We start from the raw sequence: 10,791 nt of genomic DNA on the forward strand, positions 1-10,791 counted from the left end.
TGAGAAAAACCTACCTTTGTGTTTTAGGGCAGTTCTGTGGAAAAGTCGGAAAATCACAAGATGGCGTCGCACCTAACATGGCGAAAAGTGATTTTCTTACACTTCAATAATTACGCTTCAAATGTAACCATCATCGGATATCCAAGTTTAAGAAAAACCCCGAGAAAATGGCAACATTAAAAATGTATAAATTCAAACAGATTTCCCAAGAGACCCCCCTTAAATATACTGTCTGTCTATTGTGCTAAATCTGAGACACAGAAAGTGAAAGAATTGGCAAAGAAGGTAATTATTGCATTGCGGGAGTACCTTTATGGGGTTATCATAGCAAAATTTCAATATACTTATCGTTGAAAATTTATTTGAATCATTATTGCAAAGAAAAATCAATTTAATTACTTATCAAATGAACTGAAAAAGCTATAAAAATCAATTTTGGAATAATTCACGAGAATCTCGAAAAAAAAATCTTTCGTTATATTCAAGAATCACAAAGAGTTGTTCTGGAAATGTTGCGAAACTCTAGACTTTGTTTCGTGAACCTTTAGTTGAATCTTCAGGATTATTTTTAAGAAAGAAGCAATAAATTGTCTTCAAAAGTAGCTAAGAAATTTAAATTTTGCAATATTTTTATGAAACTGCTATTTCATGATCCTTAAGATTCAAAACTTGGTGTTGGCCACGAAGTGGAACACCAACTAATTACAAATTTTAAGAATTAAAAGACTTTTTTACGTAAATCTTGAGAATCTTTAAAAACTTTACGTGCTTCGTGATTCTCAAAAAGTTTACAAATTATTTCACGAATTCTCTCCGCGAATAACATCAAAAGAATCTCCTGAAAAAAGGTACTTAATTTTCCAACAATGACTCACCCCCCTGATACCTTTTACTTTATAAAAGAAATATCACTAAATTACCTACAATCTGCAGTATTTTTATTTATTTAAAAGTAATCTCCAAAGAGACAATTTCGGGCACTGAAAATTGATTCTGCAGTGCTTTTATGATGGGGGCAATTTTTTTTCTTCTTCTTGCAATCTCCACACATATGAATTACCTCCACCACCGTGCAAAAAAGCCTCCACAGACAAATTGTATCGTGATTGTGCAGAAATATCACGCAAAGGCCAATTTTATTGAGACTTAAGTAGCATGATTGAGAATGAGGAGGAGGAGAAGAGAAAAAAATAAATAAAAGAAGGAGTTTTTTAAAAACATTTACCCTGAAATTCCAAATTTTATACCCAAGAGGAAGCAATTTTTTATTTTATTTTTTAAAGAGTGTCTTCATGGGAAATTCTTCATTCGTGAAAATACTCTTTTCATTCCTTTTTTTCCGCACTCAGGGAGAGGGATATATCAATGATTTTTCTGCAATAAAAATCTCCCCGCATTGAAAATGCTAACAGAGAGACAAACAATCACATTAAAAAGCAATAATTGAGATATTTTTTCGGGTGTTTTACGACGACAGGAAATCACACTTAATGACCCCTCTCAAGACTACTTGGAAATACATTTTGAGGAGCTTGATGTCACACACTCAAAGTTTTTTTTCGTTTTATTCCTTTGGGCGCATTTTGTGGTTCTTGGGGGTCTTTGTAGGAAGGAAGACGTTGTGCAAAAGGACTGTAACAGAGGGTCTCAATGTGTGGTCATGATTGACCCCTTGAAGCTCTCCTGTTCTATGCAAAAGAGAAAGAAAGAGAGAGAGAGGCTAAAGGTTTCGCGAACGCACTTGACCCCGACAGAAGTTGGGGCTATTTTCGTGTGTCACTTTCACCATTCGGTGCATATTTCTCCCAATATAAATCCAGAAATAAATCCCCATCAACTAATTATACGAAATGCTCTCGTACAATTTATTACACGACTATATGTCTCATCCAAGATGCAATTTTGTATCACAAACTTCCCTCTTTTCGAAGGTTTTTCTTCTACTTTTCTTTTCTTTTGAGGAATTTATCCTCATCGTGTGCCCAAGGACGCGTCTTTTCCCAATCTTACTTTTATTCCATCATCAATATCATTTTGAGAATAATTTTTCTTTTACTACCTATGTACATATTCGAGAAAAGTCATAAAAATGAATTTCAGAGCACATACCGAAAAAAAAATTGTCTGATGAGACTCTCCTTTTGGGCTTTGATAGGGGGGCCAAAATAAAAAAATGCGACGATATTTTTTTGGTGTGTGAGTGCTCTCGAAGGAGGCACCCAAGAGAACAAAACGAAAAAAAAATTTGGGCAAACAATAAAACGGAGCAAATAAGAAAAAATACAACAAGAGCGATATAGCAAGAAATCTATAAAAATGCCAGAAGAGTTAACAGTTGAAAAGAAATCACGTATTTATTGGCTGAAAGCCAATGAGGCATTTGAGGATGGCAAATAAAATTTATCGCTGCTGAGACAATTAAGATTTTCCCAATTTACCATTTATTTATACTCGATAAGAAATTATATGTGTGCTGGCTAATAAAAAAGAAGTATATACCTACGTATATAATTGCAGAAAAGGGGCAAATTATATCGCTGTGGCGTGAGGAATTCTTGTTCGATAGCCAAAATTAAATCTCAAAGCGGCGTAGCTTTCACTCTCACAAAATCCCGCCACATGGATCAAATTCAAAAACTGATGAGAGACAAATTTCTCGTCTAACAAAGCCAAAAGTTCAATTGTCTTCTCATGGGTGCTATTTGCACTCTGGCATCGCTCAAATTCGCAGGATTCATGCGTTCTTCACGTCGGCCCAACTTGTGAGAGATGCAGAGGGCAAAAGAGACATGAACTCTGGGCTCGTATAATGGCAAAATTGCGCACAAGGGGCAATAAAAAGCCAGTTTCTTCACCACAACATATTATTGGCCTGCAATTGCCAATGGGTGCGCTTTTTTTGCCTCTTTCTTCAACCCTCGGCACCAAAATTGATTAGCTAAATCGATTTATTGGCAATAATTGCAAAGATATTGATGGAATTTAATTTTATGACTCCCCGTGACTCGCCATGGATCGATTAAACATCGCGCCACAGTCTCACCGCGCGGGGCTTTTAATTGGTGTTTGGTTGCTAAATGCAACAAAAATTGCCACTAATGGGTGCAACTCAGGAGAGAGAACCACACACGAAAAAAAAGAAGAATTTAACACGGAGGGGGAAGTACATTCAGCTAGAGGCCTTATCAGTTTCCCTCTTGGCACCATTCTTTTTAAACTTTTACCCATTTTTTTTCGAAACCACCCAGAAGCCACAGAACATCCCCCAAAGCTCTTTTTTTACATAAGGGGTTGTGCAGCATTTTTTTTTACTCAAAAAGAGATCTTTTGATGGAGTTTTTGATGAATTTTTATTTCTAGAATTACTTTTAAAATTGTCTTTAAACTGTTCCTCTTTCAAATAGAATTTTAATAGGTAAATGAGGTGAATTTTGTTAAATCAATTCCTCACAAAATTGTGAAAGCAACTTGTTTTATATTTCAGCGACGTTTTGCTTTCGTTAAATATATTTTTTTACTCTAAAAGAGCAAAGAAATAGTTTTTAATATTATCTCCATCAAATCCAGATTTAAAACAACATTAAAAATGTTTAAAATAAAATTTTTAGTTTTATTTAAAAACTTAAGAACGAAACTTTTTGAAACTTGTCTTTTTGCAGTTAAATACCTAATTTAATTAAGGTAAAATTTGGACTAAACCTCTTCCCTTAAAATCCATAACATCAGCATTGAAACTAGCTCCAGAAAGATCTCATTTTCTGTCACAAAAAATTAAATAAATTCCTCAATTATTTCAAATATATGTACATTGAAATAAAAATTGCATAGCCTCTTGGGAAATTCTGGCATTGCCACTAAAAAAAAAAAGAAACACGTGAGTTCTGTTTAGCAAAAAGGGAAGAGTCTCAATTGTTTATTGCAATTAATATGTGTGTTAGTTGGGGGGCAATTGCATGCTAAACATCCCTCTGCTTATACCACCATCACCAGCCTTAACCCCGCGCGTCGTTTTTTGCCCCAATGTGGCGGGAGGTTGGTCTGTGAGCATGATAGGTGCTACCCTACCCCCTACCCTCACCACCAAATTGGGGAGATGGATGAGCCGTGGAGGAGCGCCGAAAAAGAGAGAGCGAAAAAGAGTTAAAATTTATACACCATGTAACAATGTTTAATTGATAGAATCCACAGAATCGCGTGCTAAGCGGCCGATTTGCATGCAATCAACCCACCAAAACCACCCCCAAAAACCACAAACTTTCAACCTTTATCAGTTACAAATCGATCACCACCACTGTTCATCAAATCCCCCCCCCCATTTCCCCTTTTGCGCGCCACCAAAAGCTAAATGTTCTGACTTTTACGTCCCACCCCCGCACAAATACATTTCTTTACGGCACCCCCTCTGTCTCACTTTTGTGGCACTTTTTCGGGAGCTAATTTTCCCACCCATTGGACAATAAAATGGAAGAAGAAAAAAAAAGCAGAGGGCACCGGGGAAAAAATGCTTCACAATTAAATTAACATGAGAAATAGAATGGCGAAGAAAAAATCATGAAAGAAAATTTATTTCTTAATTTTCACAGGAGAAAAAAAATAAAGGAAAAATTTGCATATGAGAGCGCTGGCTCGGGGTAGAAAAAAAACAGCCACCACCACGTAATTTATTCACCCTGCTATTTAATCGATTCCTTATTTCATTACAATACCATAATTTATTGTCCTCAATTCAACTTATACCGCATTATATAAAATATATTTTAATACACCGAGACTCCGCACATTTAATGGGCCCCGAGGGAGGTTCCCTCGCCCACACACCCCCATCGCAACTTTGAGAATATTCCGCTACATTCAATCGTTAGTTTTTCTCATATACGATTGTTGGGAAAATAATAATTACAATTATTGGGAATGAGCGAGAGAAAATTTATTATTTATTCACCCATCCATTTTGAACGTTTTTCGGAAGGATTTATTTTGAGTACCTTGCCCCAAATTTTCACGTTCCTCCCCCACACATCTACCTTCGACAAGTCACCCACCTGATTCCTTGTGAATTGTTCTATGTAATTATTTCACATTTCACCGAAATCGGGGAAAGGGGTGAAAAGGATTTTATCGGGTTTTCTTTTAATCCTCAAACAATGAGAAAATAATCTTTTTGTATGTGAAGAAAGTTCGTGGCACTAACTTAGAGAATAAATTAGCCGAAAGATTTAATCTTGTCGATTAAAAGGCTGAGGAATTGGACATTTTCTAATAGAGTAGGATTTTTTCTTAAAGATTTTCTTTTAAGAAAAGCCTGAAAGGTTTAATACAAATCATTACAGAGAGAAGATTCGGGTTAATACAGCAAGAAAAAAAAATATTTAAGAAAAGCTCAAAATTTCTTTGGGAATTGTGATATTTATAGCTTTCCCCAAACCCGTTCTCTAAATTAATTTATTTCAAGTAAATGTTCGTAATAATTTTGTCATCAATTCAAGCCCAATTTAAGTACATATTTCTTCTACAATTTCAAAGCAATAGACTAAACTCAATAACATTTCTTGATGGAAAAAAAAATTGATCCCATACTGCACTCGAACCCAGGTTTCTGTCCTTGCAAAACAACATTCTTATCATTTGTACCACGAAGAAGCCTCAAAAATCATTTAAAAAATAATTTTTTCTTTAATTTTTCTCAAAGAAAAATCAATCTTTGATCATTTTTGATCACAAAGAACGTTAAATGGAGAAAATTGAAAATGGAATTGTGGGACAAAAATTGAGAGATTTTCTTTCTGGCAAAAGTATTTAGCTCTCTCGGTAGGCAGGAAAAGTGCTGACAGGCTGTAAACGAGGAGAGAGTTAATGGAGTGTCAATTGAGGCGATCAGAAGCAAATTGCGCACTTAAGCGCTATTAGAATCAGATATTTCGTTTGATGAAGTGATCATCAAACACTCATTGATGTTTCCTTTCATACAAATTTCCATCCGCCCGAGATTTCATGAATCGTTAAATGTGCCCCAAAAATAGAATTTTCTCCTTTGGCCGTTTTTTCTTCTTCAACTTCTTCTTCTTTTCCTTCTCCCAAAGTGGGAATGCTGCACTTTGATGCCAAAAGAAGGATCTTTAACGCTTCTCTTCAGTTTTTTTTCCACGGAGGAATAGAATCTTGTGGTTGTGTCCAAAATATCTGCTTTTTATGACAATTTGATGGCTTATTAAAGTTTTCTTTTTTTTCTGGCCTATTTGTGGTCCACCCCCGCAACATATTGAGGAGATTCTCTTTCTCTCTCTGTCTCTGTGAAAATGTTCATAATGTCGTGACCTCGTTGGGAGAAATCGTGATGTAATTATTCCATTAATAAGAAGAAGTAAAAAAAAAAGAGCGAAGAGTGTCCTCAAACCATCTATTTTTCACCATGCACCCCCTCATTGCCATTTCCTGTCGCGTTTTCCTCCACCAAAAGTTCAACTCAATAAAGTTCACAGTTGAAGGAATTACAATTTCCACTGCTTTGGATTATTTTGTCTCCTTCTACCCCCTAGAAAAGGGCCCCAAGAGACCTTTTGGGGGAGAGAAAATAATTGAAAAGTTGCACATGCCGTGTGTTCTATCAATTTGAGAGGAGGTTGCATCGCATTTGACACAAATACAAAGCCCCAAAACCACCCCCAACTCAACCCCTTTTCATTTGGAATTAATTTCCACTTTGAAAAATCATTCGTCGTCGTTCTATGCAATGCATTTTTGCATGCAAACCGATAAATGAGCATAAATGTGGCTGTAAATCAAAATGGGGATATAAATTTCAACGACGCAAATTTCTGCCCCTATTTTCTTATTACCATAACACCCCCCAACTGACCTCCGCCACAGCATAGGTCACCCCCTCATGCCCCAAAGTGGGTCAAGCTGGGTTGGGGGTTTTCTTATTGGAATTGCAAGACATTTATAGTTTCTCTTTGAATTTGAATTTGAAATTTAATACCAAGACGCAATTATATTGTTTTGAGGTTATATGTTTGTTTATAGCTTGGAATAAATGGGAAATTATTGCAATTTAATTGCCTTATTTTCCTCAGAAGAATTTTCCTTATTACTTCATTGAAAGGCCTTTTAGAAGGAATATTTCAAGAGAAAAACTGGAAAGGAATTAATTAGAATTTTATTAAGTGTTAAAATTCGTTAAAATTGTCCGTTAATCCGCCATCTTGTCAACATATAAAAAAAATTGTTTCAAGACTTACAGATTCAAAATTAATTTTATTCTTTAAATAAAAAAAATTGTTCAAAGACTGTAGGTACGTACCTTTGGGTTAGATCCGAATGGAATAATTAATAAAAATATCTGGTGATCTTCCCAATAAATTCCAGGTTTCGTACCTTGTAGAGTACATCCAATTAAAAGAAATAATTAGCAATTGTCCTTTACTTCTCAATCTTCAGCCTTTGCCACATACCTTTAATAGATGCAACAAATTAATTAATATCAGAGCCCTTCGGCTCGAAGAACCGCGGTTTGTGGCAATATAAGGCGTAATCCCAAATCCGGAAGAGCTTCCTCGTGATGAATGAAGAATTGCAAAAAACCCAATTCCTCTCAAATTTCAGGCTTAGAGGGGCATTCAATCTCATTGGGAATTTAACCCTTTAACGTCCAACGTGAAACATAAAAACATTGAAACATGCGCTCTTTTATCGCGATTTTTATTCTATGAATTTTTTTAGAGGACTTTTCTCACTCAGAACGTCTTCTTTGACCCCTTATGCGTGAATTTGATGCATTTGTAACATGGAAAAACAATTACATTCATAAATAATTGAAAAAATAAAATGTTTCACGTTTGGGTCAGCGTATGACCCAAAAAACATTAAAGGGTTAAATCAAACCACTAATTTGTGTTTAATGACTTCAATTGAGCAAGTGACTTTATTTATTTCAAAATTAGGCAATTTACAAAATTTCAATTCTTTACTTGATTGACAAAATAATAACAATAATGGAGAAAGTGAAAGTGGAAGTAAAGAATAAAGAGATTATCACGAAAGGGAGATAATAGAGAGAGAAAAAACTGATAAGAGGAATTTCAAAAATTCACAAATTCAACTGTAACTCGTGACCGTTGCATACCAATTCTCGATAGAGTGATTCACTTCATTATTTTACGTTAGCGTAAACAAAGACTTTTCTATTAGAGCCATTAGAGCTTTGTATCAATTAGAATGCTTACAAATTCAAAATAAAAATCTCATTAAACGTTAATGAAGCAAAAATTCAAATCTATATCCGTTACTCCTCCATTTTGTTCTTAAAATAAAAATCCCCAAAGAAATCATGAACACCTCATTAATGTATTGTGACGACCTGTCTTTGATTGTAGCACCCCAGACGACACATGCAGACGCCCACCCATCAGATCTTCCACCACATCCTCCATTCCCCATTGAATTTAGAAGTAAGTGGCCTGTTTTCCTGCGGGCTCGCACCCTCTTGAAAAAAACAAAAACGCCATGCCCCCATGTCCGTGATTTTTGTTTGTTTGACGGATATTCACTAATTGCAGGAAAAGACTCCGCAATGCCACCGTATGGGCGCCCCGAGGATAGTATGACGGACGAACGGATAGCACATATCCTCAACGAGGCGTCCAATCTCATGAAACCCGGCCCGGGGCATCATCCACCGGGGATGAATCAGCATCCACCGATGGGGCAGCAGCAGGAGGATACGCGCAGCAATGACGACTCCAAGTCACCGCATAATCAGTGCACGTCACCCTTCTCCAAGGATTCATCACAAAATCGTCGGCTGAAGAAGTATGAGAATGACGACATCCCGCAGGAGAAGGTGGCACGGATTTACCATGAGGAGCTGACGAAACTCATGAAAGTTGCTCCACGAGATGGATTCTCCAGGTACTCATCACATCCCAGACGATTACCCATTGATCAAGACATTCCAGGCGAAATGAGCAGTTACACGAACTCATATAGCTTCCTCTTCCCACACTTTTTCAGTGGCGGAATGCCGCCGATGAATCAAATTCAGGATGAGAGTCTCCGGATGACATTCGAGGCGTACCAGCGGGAGCTTGTGAAGTTGCAACAGAGTGGCGCCAATTTGCCCAATTTCCCCAACATCCCAAACTTGCCGAGTTTGCTGGCGCTGCAGCAGCATGCCCTCAATGGGGCGCAGGATCTCAGTTTGCCCAAGGAGAAGCAGCTCAAGATGAATGGGCAGCAGCAAAACACGGAGGCAGGTGGGGAGAAGGATTCCGAAGATGTTCGCCATTCGGGCAGTGCATTTAGTCTCGTGCGACCGAAGCAGGAGACCTCATCGACACCCACAACCACCGCATCATCAGCCCCGAGTCCCCTTAGCAATTCCATCCTTCCACCCGCCATTACACCCACGGAAGATTTCTCCGCTGCAGCAAGTCCCCTGCAGCGTATGGCCTCCATCACAAATAGCCTGATCACTCAGCCACCTGTGACGCCGCATCACTCCTCCCCGCAGCGCCCCCTGAAAGCCGTCCTGCCGCCCATAACGCAGCAGCAGTTCGATATGTTCAACAATCTCAACACCGAAGACATCGTGCGGCGCGTGAAGGAAGCCCTGAGTCAGTACAGCATCAGTCAGCGTCTCTTTGGGGAATCTGTGTTGGGGTTGTCGCAGGGGAGTGTGAGTGATCTCCTGGCACGCCCAAAACCCTGGCATATGCTAACGCAGAAGGGCAGGGAACCCTTCATTCGCATGAAGATGTTCCTCGAAGATGAGAATGCGGTGCACAAACTCGTGGCTAGTCAGTACAAGATTGCCCCGGAGAAGCTAATGCGAACGGGCAGCTACAGTGGATCCCCACAAATCCCACCGCAGCTAGCGGGCGGGAAAATGCCCCCAATGCCCAAATTGCTGAATGATCAAATTACAAAGATGCAACAGGACCAGCAGCAGCATCTCATGCAGCAAATGCAGGGCTCCCCCATGCAATCATCCCAGCCACAGCCACCAACATCCACGCCCCAGGGGATGCTACTCACCCCACCGGGGCTACCGCCTCATCATGCCATCCCCCTGGCTGCAGCTCAGGCGGCTGCAGCAGCGGCGGCGGCGGCACAGGAGAAGAAACAAATGCCCATGCCGGTGCATTCGCCGCAGCAGAATAACGCCATGCGGGGGATGCATCAGCACATGTCACCAACAGTGTACGAGATGGCGGCGCTCACGCAGGATCTCGACACTCAAGTTATCACCACGAAGATCAAAGAGGCACTCCTGGCCAACAACATCGGACAAAAGGTGAGTTGTTTGCGCTAATTTATTATTTCTCTGATTTTTAGATTTGATTTCTTGATTAATTTTTTTTGATTTTAATTGAAGAAAATAATTAGTTTTAAGAATTAGATTATTTCTTTCGGTAAAAGAATTAAAAAGATATTTTAAAAGACTTTTTTTCTAATGAAATAATTAAGAATATACCCGACAGAAGAAAGAAATGAACATAAAAAAGGTTTAAAAAAACTTTTCTAAGTATATGAAATTTAAGAGGAAAAAATTACATTTTCAAATCATTTTTTTCCTTAATAAAAAAAACTTTAAATATTAAGTCAAATCCTAGAGTCAAAAGGAGTTTATTCACTGATATATGGGAAAATTCCTTGTTAAGAGAAATAATCAGAATTACACGTAATCGTATTAAGAATTAAAAGAAGTGATCAAGAAAACTCAAACAGACTTCCCATTTTCAACTGGGAAAAGCTGAAAAAAATTTGCCCAAAAATGCGAAGAATGACGTCATC

The 10,791-nt window shown here is 38.1% G+C and overlaps 4 protein-coding genes across 12 annotated transcripts in view; 2 read left to right on the forward strand and 2 right to left on the reverse strand.

Moving 5' to 3' along the window:
* The window catches only part of LOC129786719 (glutamate-rich protein 2), an 871,459-nt gene that overhangs the window by 101,077 nt on the left and 759,591 nt on the right, over positions 1-10,791 (reverse strand). The window lies entirely within an intron of this gene.
* The window catches only part of LOC129786663 (nuclear cap-binding protein subunit 1-like), a 303,879-nt gene that overhangs the window by 101,077 nt on the left and 192,011 nt on the right, over positions 1-10,791 (reverse strand). The window lies entirely within an intron of this gene.
* Positions 1-10,791, forward strand: part of LOC129786648 (mucin-2-like) — a 247,544-nt gene that overhangs the window by 101,077 nt on the left and 135,676 nt on the right. The gene's annotated exons all lie outside the window — the stretch shown is intronic.
* Positions 1-10,791, forward strand: part of LOC129786643 (homeobox protein cut) — a 112,993-nt gene that overhangs the window by 96,323 nt on the left and 5,879 nt on the right. For 3 of the 9 annotated variants that reach the window (XM_055821769.1, XM_055821775.1, XM_055821771.1), the window contains 2 exons: positions 8,373-8,447; positions 8,556-10,291. In XM_055821769.1, the coding sequence (XP_055677744.1) occupies positions 8,373-8,447; positions 8,556-10,291 (1,811 nt within the window). The remainder of the gene's footprint in view (positions 1-8,372; positions 8,448-8,555; positions 10,292-10,791) is intronic. The other 6 variants (XM_055821773.1, XM_055821776.1, XM_055821770.1 and 3 more) reach the window with 5 other exon arrangements.

The sequence above is a fragment of the Lutzomyia longipalpis genome, chromosome 1 (genome assembly GCF_024334085.1).
Source record: "Lutzomyia longipalpis isolate SR_M1_2022 chromosome 1, ASM2433408v1".
NCBI lineage: Eukaryota > Metazoa > Arthropoda > Insecta > Diptera > Psychodidae > Lutzomyia > Lutzomyia longipalpis.